Source organism: Nansenia antarctica (genome assembly GCF_963989245.1).
Source record: "Nansenia antarctica genome assembly, chromosome: 12".
In the NCBI taxonomy this organism is placed as follows: domain Eukaryota; kingdom Metazoa; phylum Chordata; class Actinopteri; order Argentiniformes; family Microstomatidae; genus Nansenia; species Nansenia antarctica.
The window spans coordinates 18,347,397-18,375,124 of NC_137682.1; the positions used below are offsets into that span (position 1 = coordinate 18,347,397).

Below are 27,728 nucleotides of genomic sequence, written 5' to 3' on the forward strand. Positions count from 1 at the left end.
CTGAAGATGCTGGTTGACATCTGGACGCTCAGTTCTGCTCAGGAGGTTGTTAGGGAGAGGCTGATTTAAGGTGCAGTGTGGAATTAAACATATGTTTTCCAATGCAGATACAGTGTCGTTCTTATTTTAAGAAACTAAAGCATCAGTAAAACAGTGTTCAAAGGATAACGGTTACATTATGCATGCTGTATTGTGATCATAGGGGACCAGGAGCAATCACTCTTATATACATAGGCTATATACCGAACATAGGCTTATGTACATTACGCAAGATGAGAAATGTACATTACAACCAATGTACATTACGCAAGATGACACAACCAACATCCTTTTCGTTACACTCTCACATACTACAAAGAAAGCTATGATCACACAAATTCTTCAATGGGCCAACTTGTTGAAACATCATTTCAAGGAAACCATAGATACTCACTTTAAGACATACTATGAGTTACTCATGGTGATATCACCACCGTGGTGACCATCGTGGAGACATGGCTGTGATTAGATGAGATGGACACTCAGAGACATCCCAGGACCCTGCTGCCTGCGAAACCTAGCACTGCTACAGGGCTTTCCATTATAATCAATTACAGAGTGGACGATTTGCTGTGACTGAATAAAAATACTTTATGTGAAACAAATACAACACAGATTTTGAAGCTTAAACTCTTTCACATACTGTAGACACACCCTGGTAAAATGCACCTCTGGCTGGAATCAGGACAGCTTTTTACTAACCCAAGCACATTATAATGAATAATGTGGTATTGTGTTACAGTACAACCAGAGGAATCCCACATAATCTCTCCACAATTAATAAACAAAACAAGTTACATCCAGTGTAAAGCATGGCATGGTAGTATTTACAGCATGTTTACACATACAAATACAAAGTATGTGCTACAGATAGACCACAAACAAGCGCAACATGACCACAACCAGAAAGACCAAAAAATGTTCTCCCTCCCCTTTTAAAAGAAGATTCTAATGAAGGAAATGCTCTCTTATCTTGGTTTAAGAGTGTCTCCTTTGTTGCTCAGTTCCTTTGAAGGAGGCAATTCTAGATTCTTATCATTAGATTTATTATAAAAATCATAAACATGCTCCAAAACAAGATCCTTATAGTGCATTAAATGTGGAGTTGGATTAGAGTTCAAAGTGAATGTTCTGGACAATGGAGAGGGTGCCAGAGTGGAGGTTTAGTGAGTCAGAGAGTAGGAGACAGAGGAACAGTGGGATCTTGGAATTCATGTCAATGGTTTTCCGTCTTCTTCCTGTCTGCTTGTCTTCACTGATCTAAAATGAACTGTACTAGTGAACATGAATTCTCCGCTTTGTTTATCTGTATACAGTACATTCATTCTGTTGCTTCCACCTGTCTGGTCATTTTATATAGATTATCACAAAGACATAGGTGAAAACATGTCAAAATAGAGTACAACACAAATGAAATAAGACATAGGACAAGAGGCCAGTGAGTTCAGGCATAGTTGATCTATGCTGTTGCTCCACACAGTCTGGTCACTGTAGAGATGTCTTTGGTGTCCTCTGGTTTGCCTGACATAACAAATGGCCATGTCTGTGAACAGAGAGATAGATAAGAGATAACACTGTAAAAGACTGCAAATAGGTCATCTTCAAATATATCAGCCTATAATATTGACAGTAGCTTAATCTAACACTGTCTTACAAACTCATAAGGCATAACAAAACATACACATGTAACTTAACAAGCTTCCTTAAGCTGGAAAAAGTTGCACATGTTGTACTTGTATGAAAATGCACTGATTTAAAATTCAGAATGATATTTCATACCAAGTTCACAGGGTGTACAAAGCTGTTCTCAAATCTGTCGTCCTGCAGGAGCTGTCTGAGGTGTGAGATGTAGCTGGAGGCGAGACGCAGCGTGTCGAGTTTGGACAGTTTGGTGTCCGCTGGTACCCACGGCAGACTGGTTTTCAGTCTGGAGAACGCTTTGCTGAGTACTCGCATCCGCGACCTCTCCCTGGCGTTGGCCGCGTTCCTCTGCAACTGTCGCCCATCCTTCTGTTTGCCCCCTGGAGCGGTGCGCAGCCGTTTGGTCTTCCCGTCGAAACCACCATCATCAGTGCCGAACTCCTCATCTTCTGAATATTCAGTCGAGGTGTAGTGCGCAATGTCCCGCTTGCTTCTTCCCCCTAATGGGACATCATCAGCCCCTCTATGAGGTGTCCCAATGTCCTCAGCATCGCTTACTGAGCCGGTGGACATGGCAGTTGCACCCAATTGCCTGAAGAAGAAAAATGTCACCTTAAAGTGCAGGTGAGTTATCCTTGATTGAACAACTGCAAAAAGTAGGCTGAGATACAGTCTTTCTGTTGGAAATGTGTGTCGAAAAATATAGGATCCTCTTCCTTTTGCTCCAGGAGTAGATCCTAAATCAAAACCAAATGAGATAAATCTGTGAAAATCCCCTTTTCTATATTTTCTAAATGAGAATATTTCATATTCTTATTTTTAAAAAAAAGTCCTATTGTAGGATTTCAGTTGACCATGACTGAGGAGATCTAACGTTTAGTATAGTGTGCACTTACAAAAATAATGCAGTTTTGCCTCTCTTGTTTGAATGTGGCACGTCCCTCTAAAAGTCAAACCTGCCCTCTCGCTCACCCAGCTAATTTAAGTGTCCTAGACTTGGAATGAGTACAGTGCTTTCAGGAACTTTTCCCCACCCCTCTCTCTCCCATCCAACTATGACCTCTACACTATATTGGCAATGGGGCTGGTGGGGCCTACTCCGCTGCAACTGAGTCATTGATAATTCCATTTCATTTATGAATGGAACATTTTTGGGAAGAGATAAGGCTTGTGTAATGGTTTCCAGAACGCATGAAAATACTGCACACTAGCATTTTCCTGGATTTGTGGTCAGTTCATCTACTTCGGAGGGGGGTGTAAGAGATTGTCTGTGTTACTGTACAATGGTACTGTAAGGTTGAGTTAAAAGGTTGATTATGTAAATGAGATAGTGGAGTCAGTTTTTGTAGGCATCAGAGTAAGCTCTGTATCATCTCATCATTTCTACAATACTCTTGCTTGCCCAAAGATGGCACTATATACAGCACAAAAACTAATGTGTATCGCCCACAGATGTTTTTCTTTTTTTGGTAATAGAAATGTCTGAAGACTTTATCAAAAGTGGCTAATCCTTTGCCCGTTTCACAGAGGGATCGGGTTTCTGCAGATGTAGCGTCCTTTCACACACGGACCACGTGCACGGGCTACAGCTGTCAGCGGTTCCCATGACATCTGGAGCGCTGGCATGACAGGGGCGTGGCAGGGGCAGGAGGGACCCCCCTTTTCCCAGGGCTCTGATGTACCTTCCTTTCCTTGCTTCCTTTCCTTGCTTCCTTTCCTTGCTTCCTCCTCTTGCTTCCTTCATCTGAACTGAACTGATCTGAGCCCCTCTTAGTGTTCTTTGCATTTTCTGTTTTCAGATAACAGTGTTTTCAGATCAGAGCAGAGGGAGGTGAAGAATGGCTTGTCAGACTATTGTTTATGAAGCCTTACATTGGCATCAGTTCAGGTGTAAAGAGGTTGGAGACTACCTGGGAAAAAAGTAACGATGTTGAAAAACAGGTGTTACAGAGTGAGTCTGAGCAGAAGGGTCTTAGTTATTATTATTTATTTATTTTTTATTCAATGTTTTTGAAAAACTACAGCCACAAATGACTCCCCCTGGATGGAAACTTGTTCCTATATCACAATATTTTTGTTTTACCCAAAATGACATCATCAGGGTAATTTCCTTAAGACCTTTTCTTGTCAGAACATACATTTTTTTCAAATAAATAAATGGTCAAGTGTCCCTTTTAACCACTGGTGGATAAGATCTAAAAGTTGTGATTGAGTGGCACGTAAACATCGGACAACAAAGCCTCACTCTAAACTTCACTATGGCAAACCCTATTCTTACTACACTGTTAGAATGCCCCTCCTCGTCTGGACAATCACAGTAAATCTGATAGCTATGAGTAGTCATGCCCATGTAAGTGGTGTGAAATTTCATTTTTATTACGATAGTAACGCTCAGACAACGATTATCGAACCGCACAGCTGATATGCATGCTCCATTTTGGTGTCAGGCCATGCCAAGTTCTCTAGAGAGTGGAGGGGAGGGAGGGAGGGAGAGCTACTGTAAAGACCATCTCCTACTCTCCTCACAATCTGGACAGCTGAATGGAGAGTGTCTAATTCACACCAGCACTCTGCCATGGTCCCAACTGTACATCTCATCTGTACTTTGTCTCAGGTTGTTGGACATTATCAAACCATGCATTGCATTCTTATGGTTCATACACCTTGAATGTATAGCCACACCCTTAAAGGGGCAGTCTTGGATTGGTATATAAATGTTTGGACTTCTAAATGAATGATATACAGATATAATTGTAAACAAACAAAGCTTCAAAACATGGTTAAAACTATCTCTTTCATCTCATAGATGAACATCCACAGCTCTGTCTATGAATTTGAGAGTGGTTGAATTTAGCAATTCTATCCCGTAGCTGTTTACCATAAAAGTGGCGGGGAGACTACTTTGTTATTGTTTGAATCTGAGATTGCCCCTTTAATCAGATCGGTATCTATCAGCTCATGTATCATTCATCAGCCTCTCAGATTGCATTTCAAGTTGTAGTGTTTACATGTTTGCCTTGTTGATTCCGCAGCACAATACAGATTTAGTGTAAATGTTTGTTATGCATCTGTTATTGCACTGTACATAGAATTGTCGTTTTTCTTTCTATTTCTTCTATGGGCATCCCACTTCATGACACACTGAGAGGGCAAAGTGTTTACCGCTGTTTCCCTCCCTATTTCTCACATTTCCCCTCTCTCATAGGGCAGGAATGCTCCCTAATCCAAGGACGCATTCCCAAACTTCCTGTAATCCTGCTCCTATGACTGTTGTTTTCACCATTGAAAACTCAACAGCATCAGCTGGACCTGTGGGACACAGTATACCTACTCAGGTTGTCATCAGGATGAGGTATTGAGTTCCCCCCCGGCCCGTACACATTTACCCATTAGGAAGGCTGCCATCTCATCCTCTGTCACAGCATCCATCAGCTCAGGACTGAACACACTGACGATCTAGAAAATGCAAGATAAGGGATTTTGTGATTAGGATTTATGGTGTATTTGATTTAATGTCAAATTCTTTAAAACAAAAATGATTGGCTACATGAGGCATATTTCACCCTGACATGACATTTCCAGTCAAGGATGTGAGCTTTGGAGAAACAAGGTCATGCATTTGTCATTTGTAGCTGTCATTAGTCAAGTAAAAACTCAAACAGAGTCCAAAACATCATTTTAATGGATGGTTACATGCTTATGGTATTTGCCATGGGACTAACTACTTTCAGGCCCTAACAGTAATAAATATCAGTGGAATCTTGATTTGAGACAAAGACTTAGCATTTGTCTATCAACATAGACTCTTAGAGGTCGCGACCCCCATCATTGCCCCTTTCCATTCAGCAGTGCGCCTGAGAGACAGAGGGACAGGTGCGAGCCCATGACGTCAGCGGCCATTTTGTGTTTTCCCTCCTAACCTCGGTTCCCATGGTCACTGTGGCTTCACAGCTGCAGCGCAGAACATTAATGGTGTGTGACAACAGCAAAAAGACCATTAGGAGAAACAGTGAGAATAACTGCCACCAATTTCACCACAGTGAAAGGTACACTGTGTCATGCTTTAGCATCTGTTTGTGTTGTTACTGTTGAGATAATCGTACCACTTAAGATGCTACACTTAATCTAACCTAAACCGTGAGATACTGTATACAATAGCGACAGACAATGGTGTGGTATACTGTATTCAAATCACCTATCCTACTTGGCCATACTTGTGTATTTAACTTTTAAACTCATACTAAATGGCATATGACATAATTGTAATGACCTGTCCAATGTTTTTGGTAATCCATCTTAGAGTACAGATTCTATGCTCTGTAAATAGTGATTCCCTCGCTACAGTATCATGTCATATCTAAAGTACAGTATATCTACTCTTATGAATATGTTTGTGGCCCCTGAGATGAGCAAAGCAAGTTTATCATGCCACATCCCAGTCTCAAGCCATGAGCTAATAGATAATTGTCCTCGACCCACCTATTGGGAAACGCTCAAGGTCAAGGGTCAAGTTGGTGCGTGGGAGACCCTGGTGTGATTCCAGCCCTTAGGCACAGTTGTTGAGCATTAATACTCTCTCACCCACTTCAGTGTGGCTGTTTAAGGGGGGGGGTGTAGGCTACTGTGGCGAATGGCTAGCCTGTTAGTGTGCTATTTACCCCAGGGAAAAAGAAGAGGGGGAGGCCATATAATGCACTGATGCTCCGTACAGATCTTTGACAGATGTGGCCACTTTTTTCCTCTTTTTTAAAAATGTTCCTTTGCTTCAAATGCCAGTGTTAAAAACCTGGTCGCTCTGCATAGCAATATGTCTTTTACCATGGGTGGGAGTCACACACTGTGGGAATTAAACAGTTGTAGAAGATTTATCGTTAGCACTTCATTTTGACAGTGCCTCCTTAGATAGTTTGTTGATAGTTTGAGCATATGTATATGAGTATCAACTATCAACTGAGCTCTCCTAACCCTTTATTTGGATCTACAGATTATCTACAAAATATGAACAGACTGTCAGTAACTTATACAGATATGCAGCAAGGAGGGATTTACTGTGTGTTGCATATCAACAGACATGCAGTTGACACGTTACTGACAGTCTGTTGATAGTCATCTAGAGATGGATTATACAGATAAAGTGTTATCTAATAAAGTGTTACCAAATTATTTCTGGAGCAACATAGCGATAGAATCCTGCATAGAGCAATGGAGTATACAGTATGTCTATTGTTCAGCTGTGATATTTAAAGTCAATTGAGTTGCTTTAGTGAACGCCACTCTCTTCAGGTTAATAGACGGTGAAATGATCATGGCGCTGGTCAAACAAGCGTATCTCCTAATGCCCCCATTCTTGATGTCTCCATCGGTGTCTATCTCGGGGGCCACAGAGCATACCGTCTGTGTAATTAATGAATTCAAATGATCCCTGTCCTCCCTTGTTTCTCTAGTGGAAAATATATAAATCCACCCTTCAACAAAGCCTTACGAGGTTATTAGACTTGGGCCCACGGCCAGTTGGAATTTGCATGTTAATTCCTCCACACAAGAAGAGGAATTTCTGTTGTATTATTGGATTGTTGTAAATTCGGGCTGTCAGCAGAGGGTAGCATGGCACGGTTCAGGGCCTTTCTCTTTCAATCTGCCTGGAGAGAATGCATTAGTGCACCCATCACACGGGCACACTGCCATTCATGGCCATGTCTTATTCATGTGCTTCCCTTTACTGAACACACACACACACACACACACACACACACACACACACACACACACCCTCATAACCACACACCCACAAGAGTCTCTGGGGAGACGATTTTAGATTTTTTGTTAGATATAACAGGTTTATGCTAACAAGTTTATATGCCTTTTGTTTTTAATATGTTGATGTTATTAATGTGTCATTGTGTTTTTATGTACCTTTTTATCTTGTTGGAGCATGTGAGGTGAATCAAATTAAATCACTAAAGTACAATCATTCCAATAATTCTATATCTACCAAATCAGAGGAGGCTTGCCATTTTTTATTGGTTTCACATGAAACATGAAACAGCTTTTTAAAACCTGCTGAACAGGTCCAAAGAAAGATCTGCAGAATGAAATATATGTTCATTTGTAATTAGGTACATGATATAAATATACATATAAATTATAAATAAAGAGAGAGAGAGAGAGAGAGAGAGAGAGAGAGAGAGAGAGAGAATGAGAGAGAGAGAGAGAGATAATATAATAATGGCTTTACATCACAGAGAATATTACCTACAGTGGGGGAATCAAGAATTCTTTCAACATTCAATTCAACATATTTCCATTGCATCTATTCACGTGACATTTAGACACTACACAGCTAAAGAAATTGTAACACTCCAATCCATAAAAAAAAAAAGCTTCATGTACGAAAAAACAAATCTCTCACAGTGATCAGATGGGATTTTGGCCCATTCTTCAACACACACTGTCTTTAAATCTGGAAGATTCCGTGAGGTCCACTGGTGAAACAAATGTTTGCATTGCCAAGTTGTGTCTTTGTGACAACTGCTTCCAGGTCTTTATAGAGCTCTGCTCGAGTGGTCCTTAGCTCTTGGGCTACTTTTCTGACTGACTGGTCAGAAATCTTGCAAGGAGCTTCTGAGCATGGCCAGTTGATGGTCGAGTGATGTTCCTTCCACTTGCGGATAATGGCCCCAGAGTTCAGAAATCTGTCGGTAGCCAGTGCCATTACTATGCTTGTTGCGAAGGTTTTGGGAGAGCTCTTTGCCTCTACCCATCATGAGATGTTTCTTACAAGAAAGCTTGGTGACAAATTATTTGTTTACTTGCATTCAGAGGTGGGAAACCTTTTTTCAAAGAGTGGAAGTACTTACCCACCAACATGCACTAACCCAGCTGATTCTAATTAGTGTAGGAGAACTCATTTGTTACATAGCTGGTTTAGTGCTTTTTCCTACTGTGTTCAATATCTTTTTCCTGTGTGATTCCACTTTATTGCACATAGCGCTTTTATGGACTGTAATGTTACAATGTATAGTAGCTGTGTAGTTTTATTGAGTTTATACCAATGTCTGGTCTAAATGTCATGTGAATAGCTGATTGTTGACGTGTTGAAGACTCATTTCCTGTTGACCTGCAGACTCATTACTGTATGGCAATATGTGATTCAGGCAATATGTAGTATTGTTTATTTGTACGAGCAGCAGTTTGCTGTGGCACTTGTTTACTTACTACTTTCATATAGTAGAAGTCATATGTAAAAACCACTTCAAGCCTAGTCTGTAATATTTGTATAAGGTATAAAGCAACACTTTCCATGCTATTGTAAGTAGATATGACAGTTAATAGATCATTTTTTGTCCTCAATGGCCTTAATCAGGGGAAACCACATGGACTTTTTGACCCTAGTACATTCACCCCACGTTGACTTTGACCTCAGAACTACATCTTTGACCTCTGTGGGGCCGTCTTGCTCATCGGCCTCAGAGGTGATTTCCATTTTCTGGATGATGAGCTTCAGGAGGTTATGCTGCTTCTCCAACACACTGGACATCTCCTTCAGCCTGCGTCAGAGAGAAATACACTTTGGTTAACTTCAACAAAATTGTCTTCAACAGCTGTGTAGAACAGTCCTAGACATTTCGCATGTGAAGCTAACTTTTTAAAATTCTCTACAAATGCTGGAAGTTCATGAAGTGTTCCCATATAGGGATTTGAGTTCCCATCTGGATATGGTCTACTGACTACTGGGCCTCTGAGCAGAGGACAGGCCCCCTTGTGTGTTTTGCATAATGTCCACTAGAGGCTGCTGTCACATCAGCCATGACGCTCAACCACTGAACTGTTACACACTCTGTGTGTACTGTATGCGTACCCTCACTCCACTCTGACCCCTTTGCTTATGTCAGTGTCATCATTGTTCATCTACAATCGTTGATAGGTCTTGTTTTGTCAAGTTCCTTACCCACCGTTTAGTCTCTGACCACGTCATGAGGTCTCATGAGGTTTTGTCATGGCAGTGACAAGGTGTGACAACACTGTCCCACCCTTGAAACTAAAAGGCTTCGGAGACTGTTGCTTTTTCACGAGCTGCACCCCGCCTCTGGAGTTTTCTCCCTCAGCCACTCAGAGACTCACCTTCACTCTCCACTTTTAAATCCCACCTCAAAACCTACCTGTTCTCCCATGCATACAACCTTCCCTACCCTTAACCATCTCTCCTAACCCTGCCCCTCCCCCGCCCCCCCGGACATTGCCGTATTAATTGTTCCCTGTGCCTGTTCGTCAACTCTGTGTTCTATGTGCTCATGTTATCTGGTCGTTAACTCTGTGTTCTATGTGCTCATGTTATCTGTTGCTTGTTGTTTCTGTGTTTCTTTTTGGGAGCGTACCTATGTTCCCCGGGTCCTATGTTCCCCGGGTCCTATGTTCCCCGGGTCCTATGTTCCCCGGTTCCCCGCTTCCGAAAAAGGGTCCTATGTTCCCCGCTTCCGAAAAAGGGTCCTATGTTCCCCGGGTCCTATGTTCCCCGCTCTCGAAAAAGGGTCCTATGTTCCCCGCTCCCGAAAAAGGGTCCTATGTTCCCCGGTCTTATGTTCCCCGGCTAATTAACTACTAAATCTAAGTACATTTAAAGTTGTTTCCGTCCATGATTGGAAGATTGTATTGCCCATATCCAAATGAGAGAAATACCAGTGAAAGACTATCTCCCAGCTAACACAGTTACGCAGTGCTTAATTTGTAAATCTGGAGGTGCCGGAGCAAAAAGTGCTCCGGTGACAGAGGCAACCAAAGCCTCTGAGAGGCTTAGCTGTTTGTCAGCCTCTGGGTCGCGTTATGGTGTCGCGTTATGGTGGTAAATAACCCATTAGACCTAGGTTGCATCAACGCGTTGCCCATGCCCACAGGTTTACTGTTTGAAGTAAATTGAACCATATGCACAAACATAGTTTGATTAGTTGGTTGCAATAAAAGCCTATATTTTGGATTAATATCTCTACTGTATTTATTTGATTTCGTTTGACAAAAATATAGAAAAAATATTTAATAATGTGTATATATATACACTGTCACTGGTGTTCTTTTAGGAATATAAGATTTTCAATTCCATCTTGAAAATGATCTATCTAGGGAGTTACACTCATCAACACGGAGCATTATGACGTCACGTTAACTCGCTGGAGCGGGGAACATAGGACCCTTTTTCGGGAGCGGGGAACATAGGACCCGGGGAACATAGGACCCTTTTCCTGGAGCGGGGAACATAGGACCCGGGGAACATAGGACCCTTTTTCAGAAGCGGGGAACATAGGACCCTTTTTCGGAAGCGGGGAACATAGAACCCTTTTTCGGAAGCGGAGCTAAGAAATCGGGGAACATAGGACCCGGGGAACATAGGACCCGGGGAACATAGGGATGACCCCTTATTTTTTCCCCAAATTGTCAGCGTCTTTGAGCCCCGGAAAAGCGCTATATAAATATAATGAATTATTATTATTATTTATTATGAATGGGGAATGTTGCCTTTACATTTACCAATGTATGTCTGTTACCTGTACTTCTGTCTGTGGACTTGATCCTCCAGAGGAGTTTTGTCGTGTGAGTTGGTCTGCAGGCGGGTGCGAACTTCGTTAGCGCCCCCGAGACTCCAGAAAGGCTATCGTAAAACAAAACACAAAAACAAAGATCATTGATTATTCAGAAGGATCCACCATCCACCATACGACCATACTGGTCATTCGGAAAAAGGTAAAGAGCTTAATTTTAGTGCTCAGACCCGGCAATAGGACTTCGGTAGCCCTAAACAAGATATTGAAGGTGGACCCCCCCCACCAAGGTGGTGGTGGTGGTAGTGGAGTTTTTGAATGACGGTGGTAGCTTGCTCTAAATCGACGGCGCAAGTGTGTCCCCCTTCTAGCATCATAAAGTGATTATGCCAGCGGCCGGGCCCTGTTTGTGATATTGATCAACATCATGTCATTTTCTACTGCAGACATCACCTTAGAGCAATAGCGGTTGGGGTAGACTGTGGCGGATGCTTGGTCCACTCGCTTAATAAACCAGTAAGGCAGCTTCTCCTCCAGATTGGTGTGCAGGTCAATCTGAAATGGAAGAGGTTTTTACTCACGAGTCAGCAATGTCATTTTGTCGTATTAAGGACTTACGATAAATTGCAATAATACTGTATGTAGGCTATATTTATACAGACAACTTGTGTTGTCCGTATGATTAAGAAATGTACATTACTCAAATCGACATTGTTTGAAATTCAACTCACCTGCATCGCTATTCTCTTTAGAGAGGCATTTCTCTGTACCTCAGCGATGTCGCCAACCGCTAGACCGATCTACAACACACTCAAAGGGAGACCAAGAAGAACAATTGACGTTTACTGGGTTCAGCAATTAGCGTCAACAATTAGCATTGACCTCCTCTTTCTGTGGAAAGTGCAGGTGCATTTTGGCAGTAGATAGGTGGAAGAACAACGCCTAAAAATATGTTTCTGCCCTATTTGCTTTTCCCTATGAAATATTTTCAAATCTGTGCAGATGGAGGCCAGGTGAAGAAGCCACTTTGAGCTATTGACATGCTCACCATCAGGTTCATGAGAAGTATTGGCATCAACAGAACGAAGATCACGAAAACAGTGTAGGTCAGGCCAGGAAAGGGAAGTTCCTTCTTAAGGAAGACATCCAGGATGTTGGTTTGGTAGTTGAGCTCTCCGACCATCATCACAAACGTCTGCATCACCGAGATGGGCAGGTTTTGAAACTCTTTCTGTGAGGAAATGAAAGAAATACATAAATAAATGTAAATGTAATGGCCTAATGGGGCTATCATGATCACCTTTTATACTTTGAACAAGAAAAGTAAAGAGACAACAGGTGTTTATAATAATGATTTCAGTTCTTCATTGATTGATTTGATATCTTAGTCTTTCTTCTCACCTGGTTGAGCATCAGCGCGTAGAAGGACAAGGTGAAGGCCAACATCAGGAAGAAGAACAAAATGACGACGCTGAGCAGTGTCTTCATAATCTCCCCAAACATCACCACGTAAATCCCGAAACGTTCAAACCTACAGACAGAATAAGCGAAAGCAGGCGAGTAGAGGTCCAGCTGTAGGTTTGGGGTTTTCCAACAGCTTGTTTTATTTGATCAGGCTAGTTGAATGGTACCTCTGGAGATAAAGGAGAAAGTTGATCCAGGATACGCAGATAGCCCACGCCCCTGCCTGCCAGTGTAACGTTCCTACATCATCGAAGAAGATGGGGATGACGAAGATGAGAGAGAAGATGGCCGCCATCCAGTCTGAGGCGTTAGAGACGTCCTTGAAGTAATTCAAGCGCTTTTAGAACGAAAGAAAACAAGACCATTAAGGCAACGTTGGAACAAAGTCATGATCATTTCACTGTTCAACCGAAGTTTAATATACGCTATAGAACCTTAGATAAAAATGGCCTAGCCACAAAGCTAGGCAGAGAAAGTAAAGGCGATGATGACGTTTCCACGCCATGTCGCTTATAAAACTCTAAACTCAGAGAGAGTCCCCGATCCGTCACGGGTGATGTCCTTCATCAGAGGCTCATGTCACATCTGAAGGCTCCTCCGACCTGCGGAGATATTTATAGGCCGGGCTGGCCAGTGCATTCTGGGAATTGTCATTAGGTTATTATGGCTTGACTCACCTGCTGTGTGATCTGCACCAGCTCCTTCCCAACGGCATAGACGTTCATGAGCAGCACCATGCCGATACAGAAGGACAGGAACAGACTTTGCTGCGTGAGGAAGCGAAGAGATAAAAAGCTTCAGAGTGATACGGGGAGTGGAGTGCACTATTACAGTAATGTAGTCCCCTCATAGAGAATCTATTTAACAGACGTTAGCTTGGGCTTCGATTGAATCTGCCACGCCTCGAGCCCCTCTATCATATCAACTGCGTTTATGCAAATGTACCATGACATAATGTTGATGTAATGTGTGAGTGTGGAAAATTCCTGGGCTCCTAAAGACAAATAGTAACATGGCCAATGACGAGTCGGGATGTTTTTAACCTTGACACCGGGGGTGCGTGATGAATGGCTCACTAGTTCATAATGAAAGCGAGTAAATTAAGTAATAGGACAAGGACAAGGTCATTACCTAGGAAATGCATATGGGATTATGATGGAAGGCATTAAAAGTAATAGGACATAAAATGGTCTTGTCAAAGGCAAACAGGTCTGGCCAACAAGACCGCATGAGTCACAGGCTATTTCCACCCCCCCGTCAGTCCCATCGCTACAGGAAGTGAGGGATGTGTGTGAACACGTTGTCTCTAAAACAGGAGTGACATCACCTTCGACAGTATGTAAGACCTCGGAGTCTCATGTTTAGTGCAGGTTTCGTCTGCCTTTGGGAATAAACCAGCACACACTGTAGGGCTCTTGCCTTTGTAGAAGAGTGTGTGTTTTAGTATAATATGCTTATAATCATGTTTGGTTATTAGAACCATGTTTGTCATTTTGCCAGAAATGTGGTAAATCAATATGGTTTTGGATAGGCTTGTTGCTACTTCTTTTGTTCCATATCCAAACTCATTCTGGCAACCCTTCCGCCTCCTCATCCACTCACACATACGCTTTTGTTTTCAAACACACAAACCACCCCATTTATTGTTCATTAACTCAACCCATCTGCTCCTCTATTAGCTGAAGCCCCTGGTTTTTGTCTTCGCTGTTACAGCCGAGGCAACCTGCAGCTGTTCAATCGTAAAGCGCCAGGCAGTAGCGCCAGGCAGTAGCGCCAGGCAGTAGCGCCAGGCAGTAGTGCCAGGCAGTAGCGCCAGCGTACCTCTTGGAAGGAGATGGGCACCATGATGACAGCGGAGGTGTTGGCCGGGGCCGTGACGTTGAAGGTGGGCCTCAGGGTGACTATGAGGTGGGTGAGAGGCAGCAGCCCCAGCAGGTACACAAACAGGTTGAGCATGTGAATGCTACTCCCGTACGCCAACCTGAAGGTGGGAATACAACAGTGGTGCCCAGTGGTTCAAATTATGTTGAATTGAAGAACACTATTTAGAAGATAAATACTTCTAATTGTGACTCCATCAGTACAGTACAGTACCATTTCATTTGCAGGTATTTGGTGCAGACAGGGTGGGTGAGGAGCTCTATACGGTTGTACTTCACCATGTTCTGAGGATACAGAAGCAGAACACTCACTGCAATCATGCAGCCATGATAGGACACTCAGTCAACAAAGGCCTTTGTGTTTTAACAACGTGCTTTGTTGAAGCAGAGACCAGTAAGACAACACACCACAATTACACTTAACACAATCCCAAGCTAAATATTGTTTTTCTATGTTTTATAACAACCTCTTTTCAGATCAGAATCAGAATCAGAATCAGAATCAGAATTGCACAATAATACAATTCTTAGGCTCAGGTTCTTCAACATTGGCATTTCAGCAGAATATAAAATGAACAATAATAGAATACAGTAAGTATAGTAACGTAAATAAGTAAGGTAATTAATAAAATAAAAAAGTAGAATAAGGTAATAAAGGTAATAAAGTGATAAAGTGATGGTAGTTGTACTACAGCGGGACCAGTCGTACTGCAGTAGAACAGTAGTGCAAAATGCTGTGCAGATTACAATGAGATGAAATGCAATATCATACAATATGATTACAGGTACTTACATTCAGCGCAACAAGAGGCTGGATCGCCAGGGTTTTGTTGGTTTTGGCATGCTTCCTCAGGATGATTGGAGCCTGAAGCCACCGGAAATTGTATTTAATCTACACAACAGTAGGGAAGTCAACCTTTACTCCTCGTGGTTAAAGTAAGCCTATAGGATATTCATGAAATTGATGGAAAATAATGATGTATTTTATTGATTGTATGTATTGTTTGGATGATGCTTGTTGCATAAGTTACATACATTGTAGTTGGGACTGTTGAAATCGTCCTCTGATACTTTCACACAGAGATCTAGCAGGTGCTGCCCAGTCAAAAGAGAGAGAAAATCGTTCACGTTAGGAGCCCAGATGTTGGGCTACAGAAACATCCCACTGAGTATGTTCATTTGGTTAGGGAGAGCAAACCTTGCACGACTCGGGCAGAAACTCGATCATGTCCAGCATTGGACATCTCTGGCCAGAATGAAAGTGGAACATTGTCATTATCTCCTCACACCTGCAACAAACAAACAAACAAACAAGTTAACAACTTGGCATTTCAGTTATGATACAATTATGTCTAGCATTGGCCATCGTTAGGACTAACATTCAGCAAGCTAGACAATAATATTGCTTAACATGGCAAGACTACATAAACAGTTATTGTTTTCATGCCCCTCACCACTCATCAGTAAAACAGACTAACCTGTCATCATCAATGATGGCATTGACCACTTCCTTCCTCCCATGGTGCACTGCTTCGTGCATGCAGGAGGAGTCGTTCTTGTTCAGGATGATTTCGGCCCCTCTTCTCAGCAGGAGCAGTACAGCGGAAATGTGACCATCTCTGGCAGCAATGTGGAGGGCAGTGTTCTGATTCATCAACCAAAACACACACACAAGATATTTTACTCCTTTCCTCATTGAGAGGGTTTAAGACGTTTTACTCCATTGCTTGTAAAAATTTGAGATTTTAAACAAACAAAGTATAGCATCAACACATGGTTAAAATCAGTTTGATCTCATACACATATTTTGCTTGTACATATTTGCGTTGAAAAACACAGGATGAAATACGGAAGTCTTCCCCACCCCGTCCTCATCTATTTTGTCCAGCAGTTTGAGGTTGGCGGTCAGGAGGATTTTCATGGTCTGTGTGTATCCTTCACTCGCTGCATGGTGTAAACTTGTCCAGCCTTTGTAATCGCTGAGGATTAAAGAGACCGAAACTGATTATTATAAACAATAACAGCGTCATCTGCCTCGTGTCTGGGATATTGAGGTCAGATGAAAGTTACAGCACCTCTCTGTTTCTCTGTACAGTGGTTGGTTGTGTCTGTGTATCTGTGAAGCTATAATACATACTACTACATATAGCTATACTACTGTGTGTGTGTGTGTGTGTGTGTGTGTGTGTGTGCGTGTGTGTGTGTGCGTGTGCGTGTGTGTATGCGTGTGTGTGTGTGCGTGTGCGTGTGTGTATGCGTGTGTGTGTGTGTGCGTGTGCGTGTGTGTGTGTGCGTGCGTGTGCGTGTGCGTGTGCTTGTGCGTGCGTGTGTGTGTGTGTACCAGTGAAAGAGAGCCCCTCTGCGCAGCAGCAGCTCCACCACCTTGGTGTGCCCCCCTACTGAGGCCAGATGAACGGGAGTCAGACCCTTCTCATCCCCCTCGTTCAGCAGACGGGAGTCTGTGATGTTCTCCAGAAGCCGATGGCAGGTGGTGAGGCGCCCGTATCTGGGAGCAGAGAGGGAGGGAGGGTTACAGTAGGAGGGAAACTACCTGGGAGGAAAGACAGGAGGAGGAGGTAGAAGAGGAGGATGGAGAAGGAGGAGGGAGAGAGGGGGGGAAGAGGAGGAGGAGGGGGGGAGGAGGGGGGCTAGGAAGGGGGGGGGGGGTGGAGGAGGTAGAAGAGGAGGAGGAGAAGGAGGAGGGAGAGAGGGGGGGAAGAGGAGGAGGAGGGGGGGAGGAGGGGGGGAGGTGGGGGAGGAGGGGGACTAGGAAGGGGTGGGTGGAGGAGGGGGAGCTCTGGTGTGTAGTCTAAGCATAATATCTGATTTTGACCAGATAAATAAAAATGAACAGAATGAACAAAAATAAACACACATAGAAGTCCACCTAATTTTTGCCAACGATATTATTATATAGACACAAGACCCACAAGTCTTTCTTTGGCTGTTCACTGTATCCCAGAAATACCTTCATTCGCCCCCTACAGTATCTCTAAAGCAGACGATGACCGGTGGTGTGAAATCGATCACGGAACAACTCATATTATGCACGCCTAATGTCTTCCCATTTCACGCTATCTAGAACCTTCCATTACCTGTGCTTTACATCTGCCTTTAATTGGATTCTATTGTAGGATGGCACCCCATTGTATATAAGATGATTAATCGATCGGTTAATGATCTAAATGTGTTTGAGGTTCACCTTGCTGTATTTCATCAGAGATAAGCTCCTGAGTGTATCGTCTAAAGTGGCTTCCTCTTCTTAGATGAGAGGAGAGGTGAACGTACTATTAAAAAGTCTAATAGGGGGGATTTGTTTTCATCTGTCCACTCCTCAAGAGCAGTTGGAGCTTAATATATTATGATAACTACTGGATTCATAATCACACTGACTCACTGGGCAGCGAAGTGCAGGGCGGACTTCTTGTCCTTGGATTTGTGTCCCAGGCCGACCTGCCCTGAGAGGCCCAGCATGTTCTTGACACAGAGGTGGATGCCCAGCCTGCAGGCGTGGTGGAGGGGAGTACAGCCGGTGTTATCCTCAGCGACCAGGAGGTCCTTCACACTGCTGTGCTGTAGGGGGGGGGGGACATCACACACACACACACACACGCACGCACACACACGTACACACACATGCACGCATGCATGCATGCAAGCACACACGTACACACACGCACGCACGCACACGCACGCACACACACGCACGCGCACGCACACACGTACACACACATGCACGCATGCAAGCACACACGTGCACACGCTCACACACGCACGCCAACATGCGGTTGCGCATAGACACACACACACATGCGGACACGCATAGACACGCACATACACACACATACATACATACACACACACGCACACACACACAAAATATGTTCAGTCACTGTCGTACACCCACGGGTCTGCTGAAGTTCATTACCTCTGTTTCATTTTGGCTCGTCTCTTAATGGAGGAAACAACATAAGGGTGGCTTTAGGCAAAGCTCGAGATGGTTTTAAAAAGCCATCATTTGGCCCAGAGAGAGTGTAATGAACTTAAATCAGCCAGCCTTGAACTCAAGTAACTAACAGACTCAGGGCAAATTGTTCACAGGGGGAAGTGAAACAATTTAATTCTGTTTAACGGCCGCCCTTTGCAAGAACTTCAACCACTGACGCTACAAAAATGGCTGTTTACGTCCAGGCACAAGTCTACCTGAAGAATTTCCTCTGTGAGATTTTTCAGACCCTTGGGCTGCAGAATGGCAAGGTGCAAAAAGTTACACCCAGTTCTGTCCTTCACGTTCACATTCGCCCCTGAGAAGGACACAAACACACATGAGCACATGGGCACACACACACACACAGAGTTATATCCCCACAGACATGTTACCTGGCACGTGGTACAGTTGGAAAGAGGAGCTTACCTTTGGATATTAGTAGAGCCACAGTTCTCCATGCTCCACAGTTAGTAGCCAGCAGCAGGGGGGAATGTCCCTTACAGTCTATGAAGTCAATGTTGGCACCCTAAACAAAGAACTTACCCTCAATAAACAGTACACTGCTGTTTTATTAGCATCTTTTTGATTGACCTCAGACAAACATGAATACAACACGTTACAGGCACACTTTCAACAGATTCAAGATGTGAGCCGTAGAACATGTGGCAGGAACATTACACCCACGTTCATTGTCAACAACTGTTGATCCTCTTCTATTATTGTACTTAAAGCCTACCACTGGCACACACGGATAGCACATTATCTGATCCATGTTATGCCTGTGTTTGCGTTATTTAAACACACTACCGGTAGTTATCGTCAATGGCTGTGTTGATTATCCCATCCCTTTAAACAAACACAAGACCCAAGGCAGCATCATCTAAAACACACACAAGCAATGAGAGCTGGATGTGGGCTGGGAAAGTGGACAATTAATTTAATCGTATCTATTTCATGCACAGTCACTGCACACAGTAGAACGAAGGGCTGGGGTGGTCTACTGATGATGATGATATCTAAATCAAGCTGTGTGTGTGTGTGTGTGTGTGTGTGTGTGTGTGTGTGTGTATGTGGTGTGTGTGTGTGGTGTGTGTGTGTGTGTGTGTGTGTCTGCCTATGTTTTTTTATAGCATCTAAACAACCACACACCCGTCGTAACTGCCGCCGTTAATGTAGTCATGTGCAAATTGCTCTTGTGTGTGTGTGTGTTTTTGTGTGTGTGTGTGTGTTTGTGTCTTGTATTTACCTTTGAAATGAGGTACTCCACCAACTCTATGTGGTCAAATACTGTGGCCCTGGAGAGGGAAATGTCGATCAACAAGCTTTTCTTAGGTTGCATTGTCCTTTAATAACAGTATACCCTAAGACTTAGGGTCTTAGACTGACTTAAGAGCATGTTGTAACCTAACATGTGGTACCTTTTTTCTATTCTGAGTATTACAACAACAGACATAATATGGAAACAGAAATATGGGAAGGAAGGGGGGGTATTCCATGGATGGTTTTCTTTGAGCTGATAATCCTGAAACATCCTAACTAGGGGCTTGCCGAGGTCAGGGGAGAGGAGAGGGCGAGGCTTTAAGGCTCAGAGGTGGTGGGTCAGATCAGTCAGGGGGTCGTACAGTAAGAGTCAGTGTTTTATCCCCAAAAGCTGGTGTGACATTGATTAGATTGGGTGATGATTCAACAATGCTAGTTTTTGTTCCAGTGGTCCTCAAGTGAGAAAGACCATAGTAATCAGGTCTTTCGTGCCAAAAAGGGTGACAGATTGACTGATATGAATTCTACACACTGGCCCGATTCTACGACAGTAATCATCTCGTCGATCAGATGGACAAAGGAAAAGCACAAGTCATGGTTGATGCCAGTGTAGGGTTCATGATTCATTGTCAGTTGACTTGTAAAAGGCTGTTTGAGTTAATGTTTGCTAGGTGAAGAATACGATCTTGATAGATAAATATGACATTGCTGCCACCAATCTTTTTATATCAGCACATATATCTCCATCACTCTCTGAGCCGACACAAATTACTTTTAGACACAGGATGTGAGGGACAGTATTCATCATCATCTCCATCCAAGCAGTAGCTTTTTATATTTATCATTCCGTTTTTATGATGGTGTAATGATGTTGATATTAGCAGGTGGAATCCTATTTGCTCAGCATAGGGCACGATAGTAACCTTGGTTACTGTTTAAAAAGCGGAAAATAAACTGACCATAGAATAAGGTTCTTATCATCAATTGTTATTATCAATCAAATATGAGTTGACAGTGGAGCGTATGAGACAACGACCCACCTGTGCAGGGGGGTCTGACAGGCCCCATCCGGGAGGTTGATGATGTCCTCCAGTGGGCTGTATGAACACAGCATCACTTTAACTGCCTCTAGAGCACCCTGGGTACAGGCGAAGTGGAGCGCCGTGGACCTGTCAACCTTCAATGCAAAACAAGTGAGAACAAGTGAGAAACAATGACGGACAAACAAACCACACCGACACACACCGCCCCGAGGGAGCCACAGATAAGAAGGAGTGGAGTCGACACTGGGGGGGGGGGAGCAGTGGACTGAGTGGGTCGTATCGGAAAAGGGTGAGAGCCGGGTTTCCGGCAGCGCAATTCAAAGCAAAAGTAATACTAATGTGTACCACCTGTCGGCAGAGTGGACCCGGGCATAGCCCATAGAGAAAGGGAGAGAGACCCCGGTCGTACCCAGAGCGGAGTCTGAGCACCCTCCGACCAGCACCCATGGAACCACCCCCTGGCAGCCTTCCCACTCTGCATGCCTCCAAAGAGCCGGATTATACAGTATCCTCTGGACCTCTTTAAGTACCAGACCAAGACCTAAGTTGGACTTTATTCCCTGTGTTAAACTATCCTGTTATTAAAATACGCCCAGTGAGGCCGAACTGAACTCCGCTGTCTGTGTCGCTTTCGCGGTGGTGACCATAACACACACACACACACACACACACACACACGCACACACACACACACACACCCACACACACACACACACACACACACACAGGTCCTCAGTCACTCCTCCAAGCTCACACACACAGATAAAGACCCTCAAATAACACAAAACAAACCCCAGCCTTATCATGGAGTGGGGGGCTGTGTGCGAGTCAGGGGAAGCACCTCCAGTGGTAACATAAGGAGGGCTACAGTATCAGCTGGCCCTGAAGGGTAACACAAGCCTTTAATGAGATAACCAGAAGTGGCAGGAGCAGGGCGGTGATTGCCCCCACTGAAGGCCACAACATAAGTGGAGGTAATTGCTATCCATTGAGCCATTTGAGGCTATTACTGGTCCTCTCACTGATCACCCTGCCTCTGGACATGGGGGGGGGTGGAGGGCCTTGATCACTCCCAGATGGTTTGTGGGCATGCTGGGAGAAACACTACACTTCACTGCCAGGTGGAGGGGAGTCAATGGATGTGGTCAGGTTGGGGTCAGGTTCATTTGCTTGAGTATGTTCCGCAGGGGTAGTGAAATGAGACGGATGTAAATCCATGGAAATTATGTAAATTGCTTTGGCAGTTTCATTGCAAAACACTATATCCCACATTTTCAAATATGTAGTTTTTCTTCCAGAAAATGATTGTTGTCATGGTATAAAGCACCTTTATGATGGAAAGGCAGTAGTTCAGTTTGTTGCTTACGTAAAAATCATATTATGAAGTAATTGATTATTTCGATTTTTTAATGATAAATCTACAGTAACATGACAAAGCCTCTCTCTCTCTCTCTCTCTCTCTCTCTCTCTCTCTCTCTCTCTCTCTCTCTCTCTCGACGTAGGCGGTCACATTTTCGCTCCCTCTCTACCCTCCCACCACCTTTTGTCTTGTCTGCTTTCTGCCTCCGGAGTCTTTGCACTGTCTTTTCGAAACTACAAACATGGAATTTGTAATCTTTGGTTGTATATGTTCTATTGTAAAGTGCTTTGAGTTGCATTTCATGTACGAAAGGTGCTATATAAAAAAAGCTTTACTTACTTACTTACTTACTTACTTACTTACAAAATGTAGATGGCTATACTGTATAGTGTTTTGGAATGTAACTCTTAATCGAAACCTATGAATGGATGATGACAAAACAGGGATTGTGATAGAGAGTTGTTTCACCTGTTGCTGGTCGATTTTGGCTCCCTTGGCAATGCAGAGCTTGATGGCCTCTATGTTTCCTCCGCGCACGGCCAGATGGAGAGGACTGTTGAAGGACTTGTCCAGGAAGTTGATATGTGACTCGGTTGAGTGGCCTGCCTCATTTCCTGTTTTCAATGATAGAAAATGTCCCAAAACATGCCCACAATTGCTTCACCTTTTAAGAGACTGGTCCCAAAGTCAACATGTGTATAGTTATTCATGATAGGGAGCTACTGTGATCTATGTGGTTGAAATAGATTTTAAAAACGACTAGAATCACGATTACTCTTAGGGGAAAGCATCTCCTCTCCTGGCCAAGAGAAAAACACAGTGAGTAAGAAAACCTTCTGTTTACGCCAGCCTCAGTGAGTTATTCTGAGGTTTGTGGTTCTGTCCTGTCAAAGTTAGTTACTTCCATCATTGGTAAAACCGTTATAATAACTTTCCCTTTCATAAAGCCCTTTACATCCTCTCTAACAATAATAACCGTCCTAATAGTGAGTTCATTACTTATGAATGGTTTATAAATAAAGTCAAATCCTATCATTTTTATGTTTCGTTTACAAACTTATTGCAAACATAGTTAGTCCTCTTACATAGGTTTTTACTCTTAGTCATGGCAGCCGTATAGATCTGGCACAGGCTAAAGAATGTGAATCCCTCTTCCATCCATAACAGAGGAACAACAGAAACACAAATAGTTTGTTCTTTCCCTAAACATTTCTCCAGTCCTGCGTGATTCATCAGCAGGCCCTCCTACTCTGGGTAAACAAACACTGTGCTTGTTTGTGTGGAGCCTCGCTTGAGAATTCTGCTCCAAACTGGCTGCCTTGGGTACTGCTAAACATAAGTGGTGGATAGGGTATGTATGTTCCATATTTATAATGCACTTAAAGGCCTAATGTAAAAACACTAAATGTGAGTCAAAAAAGGTTGTCATACCAGCCTTCAGAATCACCTCCATGGCTTTCTTTGCACCAGCGAAGGCAGCTGCGTGGATAGCAAAGTGGCCCAGCTTGTTCTGACAGCACAGCAGCGCCCCGTGCTTCGCCTACAACACACACAGTGTTGGATGTTAGGAAGCGTTCTAATGGCTAAACAAAAGCAACATCTGTGTCCTATAAATAAATATAGTAGAACTGTTAAATGTTGTATAATCGCTTAATGTTGATTGAGAACTCCCATGCAGTGTACAGGTAACATGACATGGAGAAAAAAAACTGCCTATAGATTCATTTTTTTAGACTTACAAAATTCAACAGAGGAGAGAGAACATGACATTAACACAAACACAAACACGACACAAGTGCTGCAGCTGAACCACACCTACCAGTATGCAGACTGCCTCATAGTTGTTGATGGAGCAGGCTAACATCACAGGGGTGTTCCCCAGATCTCCTTCCAGGTTGGAGTCTGTCTCACTGTGACACAGCAGCAGCTGTGGAGACCGCAAGCAAATTAAACAAATATCACACGAGAAGGAGTGCTGTTATACTGAATATCAGCACGGCTGTGATTCGGGGCCGCAGGCCAAGTACCAAAGACAATCACAGCCGTGCTGATATTCAGTATAACAGCACGACCTCGAGTGTGATATCGCTTAATTTGGTTGCGCTTTATTTAGTCATTCATGGTTGGTTGCGAGTTTATTGGTTGTGAGTTTATTTAGTCATTTATTTTGGCTCCGCCAACAAAAAATAGTTCCGCAACTGAACTTCAACTGGACGGTTGCCTAGTAACCTGGTAGTTAAAAGTCCCAGTGCTGTTATACTGTATATCAGCACTCATGGAATGCCTCTTGTCCAATCAAATTACTTGGTCGGAACTAACTGTTGTATAATCGTGAATAATGTAACACCACGGTATATGATATAGGAATACCTGTCCTTATCTCTCTTATCTGCTAGCTCCTCTCAGGTTGTTGTGTATGGCGTGGCTCACAGTCAAGTGTGATGGAAACATTAGCGGCCTTTGTTGAGGACTTAAGGTTGTCTGCTAGGGGAGCGGAACACCACTGTAGGGCAGGTTAGGGTGTCATGGTAACTGTAGGGCAGGTCAGGGTCATGGTAACTGTAGGGCAGGTTAGGGTCATGGTAGTCATGGTAACTCACCTCCACCAGGCTGTTGTGTCCATGGCTGACTGCCAGGTGGAGAGGGGACATCAGGGCCTTGTTGAGGACATTAGGGTCGGCTCCCAGGTCCAGCAGAGCTACACAGCTCCGTGCCTGGTTCCTCTCCACGGCCCAGTGTAGGGGCACATTGTCCTGGTCATCACAAGTGCTCAGCTCTGGAAGAGAGGGGGGGACAAGCATACACACAGGCATTATAACTTTATTTAACCAGGGCAGCATATAAAGACAGATACATTTAGGTTTCAGACATACACTATAAAACAATGCACGCACAATGCACGCACGCACGCACACACACACACACACACGCACACGCACGCACGCACGCACACACACACACACACGCGCACACACGCACACACACACACACACACACACACACACACACACACACACACACTCACAGTCATTAAAACAGGAACCAGCCTGCTACTTAGAGAGGCACTGTAAGCAGCATTGCTGTTGCAAATATTTATTTAATGCCACTCTACACCTTTCACAAGCAATTCATCAGGAACAAACACCGGATGATTTTATCCTCACTTTGTGGCACTGATTCGGGACACGAACCCTGAATGAAATATAACCCGCAGAGGATAATAGCCAAACAAATATTGGTTGATGCTATTAGAGAATTAGACTAATGATGAACAGGTGGGAGCAAAGACAGTAAAAGCTGATCGATGGAGATAGATTACTACTATAAAAAATATGATTCTAACTAAAAGGAGTACAAATCACAGATGCGTACCGTGATACCGATCCATAAACGAAAAAGCCATAAAGCATCCGTATCATTTACTATCCAAAACAAACACTGCTGCTCACCCTGTGGGCCCCTGACACTGATGATGAATTGGATGATCTCCACTTTCCCTCCCGCGGAGGCGTGGTGAAGTGGACCGGCTCCGTAGTCATCTCTATCGCTCAGGGCGTCTGGGTTCTTACACACCAGGGTCTGAATCAGGGCCACGTCCCCCTCGAGAGCCAGCTGGACGGCAGGGGATGACTGGGGTAAAAAAAAAAAAAAGAATGGGCTCTGGTCAAAGCCACAAGGGGATGGATTATGTAACCCTTCTCTGTTTTTTAAAAAGTACTCAGTAAAATGTTTATAAAAAGTAGTCTGCTATGACACCCACTCTGACACCCACTCTGTCTACTGAAGGAGGGAGACATCAATTCTGCCCCCCCCCCCTTCACTCCACCTCCCCTCCCCTCCTGTGCTTGTGTCTGTGACTTAGGCCAAAGACATTTCCATTTGACTATACTCTGCATAGACAACAACACTTCGAAATTGGACGTACCTTCAACTCATTTAGTTCCGCCAGGGTTGGTTTTTCATCATCAATCACATACCTATAGGAACTATTTTGTTTCGACACGACCTTGGCGAAGTTCATGAAGTTCCCTTTTACAAGCAGTACGACTCAATGATGGAGACGCTCACTGAAATAAATCAAAATGGCACACGGCGCACGCACACACACACATACACACACACACACGTTATTTTTTTGTGATACAGTGCTTAAGTCTCTCATTCCTCCTCACCCAACCCAATCCCCAAGACAGCGGGGGGGCGGGGGGGGGAGGGGGTCAAACAGGCAGCCTACCCCCCCAGCTGTGGGGAACTTAATTGGTTTACTCAACAGAAGGGTTTTGACCTCCAAACACTCCATGGATTTGTCTGCCCTCCTTTTAAAGAGGAAATCATCGGTGTCCTTTTCACCTCCTGGTGAGATTGGTTTTGATTTAAGGGACGTTATTGTATGAGCTGGGCCAAATTTAAAGATCCAGCAGCGTTTCTGAATGACGCTGGAGAGACCATTATTCCTCCAGTCCTGTTTCTGAATGGATTTTTGCTAGAAAAAACACCCTTGACCGTCGGTGTATAGAGTTCATTCATACACAGTACTGGAACCATACCTAATGCCTGGTGTTCATTATTCCTTTCCTAGTCTATCTAGTCTGTATGTGTCACATTGAGGTTATTCAGCACTCCACTTCGCAGTCATATGTTAATGTTGGGTCATTTTGAACAGATGCTATGTGGGGTATTGTTTCTTGATTCACAAGCTAATGCTGTAAGGATAGCTGGAGGCGACCTCCTACTTGGTATTGACATAGTTGAGCCATAACCCATACATCAATTCACTCGCATTTGGATTCTCCCCAAAGGTGTTGCCCTACCGATTGTCTCACTGGGAGAGGAATGACTGTTCTAGACGGGGGATCGATATTCAGCCTAGCCTCAGTGGATGTGGTCACTGCAATCTATTTAATTCACTTCTCCCCTGGCATTCATTTAACTCCTGTGTAGATTAGCACGGTTGGCTTGATTTGTGCATGAAAGCAAAGGAAAATATTGAATATTATTGTCATAAGGCAAGTGTGTACAGTGCTTTATATTAATGGGATTGACTAGGTGGCATTATGAAGCATCACTTTCTAATAACTGTGTTTATTACTTAATCAGAGATGTTAAAAACGTACTGGTTGTTGGCACCAGATGTTTTTAAACCTCATTCAACACGTTGATTGTGCAAATCCACAATACCCAAAAGCCAATGGATCATCATCCCTCTCAATAGGCTCCTTCTTTCTCTCTCTCCCTTTGTCTCCCGTCATCCACCTTTGTCGATGCATCATGAACCTATTGTGTTTCTTTCACCTAGACCCTACTGTATGTCTTTTCAGAGTGCAAGATTAAGATGTACTGTTTTACATCGGATTATGTCGACTAGACAACCTTACGATCGACATTTCCAAACATTTGCGTGGACATTTCAATGGCACATTCAGTATGTCATCCAATTCTGCTTCGACTGTACGCAGCGTTTCTGTGAGCCCCTTAAGAACACATTGTGTCTCACTGTGTCATTTGCATTATGGAAACCAAAGC

General features: G+C 43.7%; 2 protein-coding genes across 2 annotated transcripts; both read right to left on the reverse strand.

The window, feature by feature from the left end:
- Nucleotides 1-1,498: 1,498 nt before the first annotated feature.
- msc (musculin (activated B-cell factor-1)) lies at nt 1,499-2,253 on the reverse strand (the record flags this gene model as incomplete). The annotated part of the gene is made up of 2 exons (XM_080543608.1): nt 1,499-1,582; nt 1,819-2,253. 2 exons carry the CDS (start codon nt 2,251-2,253, stop codon nt 1,499-1,501), a joined length of 519 nt encoding a protein of 172 aa, XP_080399734.1.
- A 2,769-nt stretch (nt 2,254-5,022) lies between these two features.
- Nucleotides 5,023-26,226, reverse strand: trpa1b (transient receptor potential cation channel, subfamily A, member 1b; the record flags this gene model as incomplete). Its single annotated transcript, XM_080543609.1, has 28 exons — nt 5,023-5,136; nt 9,110-9,227; nt 11,217-11,317; nt 11,664-11,765; nt 11,942-12,010; nt 12,259-12,441; nt 12,612-12,741; nt 12,842-13,011; nt 13,352-13,441; nt 14,496-14,655; nt 14,769-14,839; nt 15,348-15,446; nt 15,590-15,649; nt 15,753-15,843; nt 16,033-16,199; nt 16,419-16,533; nt 16,896-17,060; nt 17,952-18,127; nt 18,758-18,858; nt 18,969-19,068; nt 19,789-19,837; nt 20,843-20,979; nt 22,674-22,819; nt 23,637-23,745; nt 24,025-24,132; nt 24,806-24,981; nt 25,655-25,835; nt 26,131-26,226. 28 exons carry the CDS (start codon nt 26,224-26,226, stop codon nt 5,023-5,025), a joined length of 3,384 nt encoding a protein of 1,127 aa, XP_080399735.1.
- Nucleotides 26,227-27,728: the final 1,502 nt, after the last annotated feature.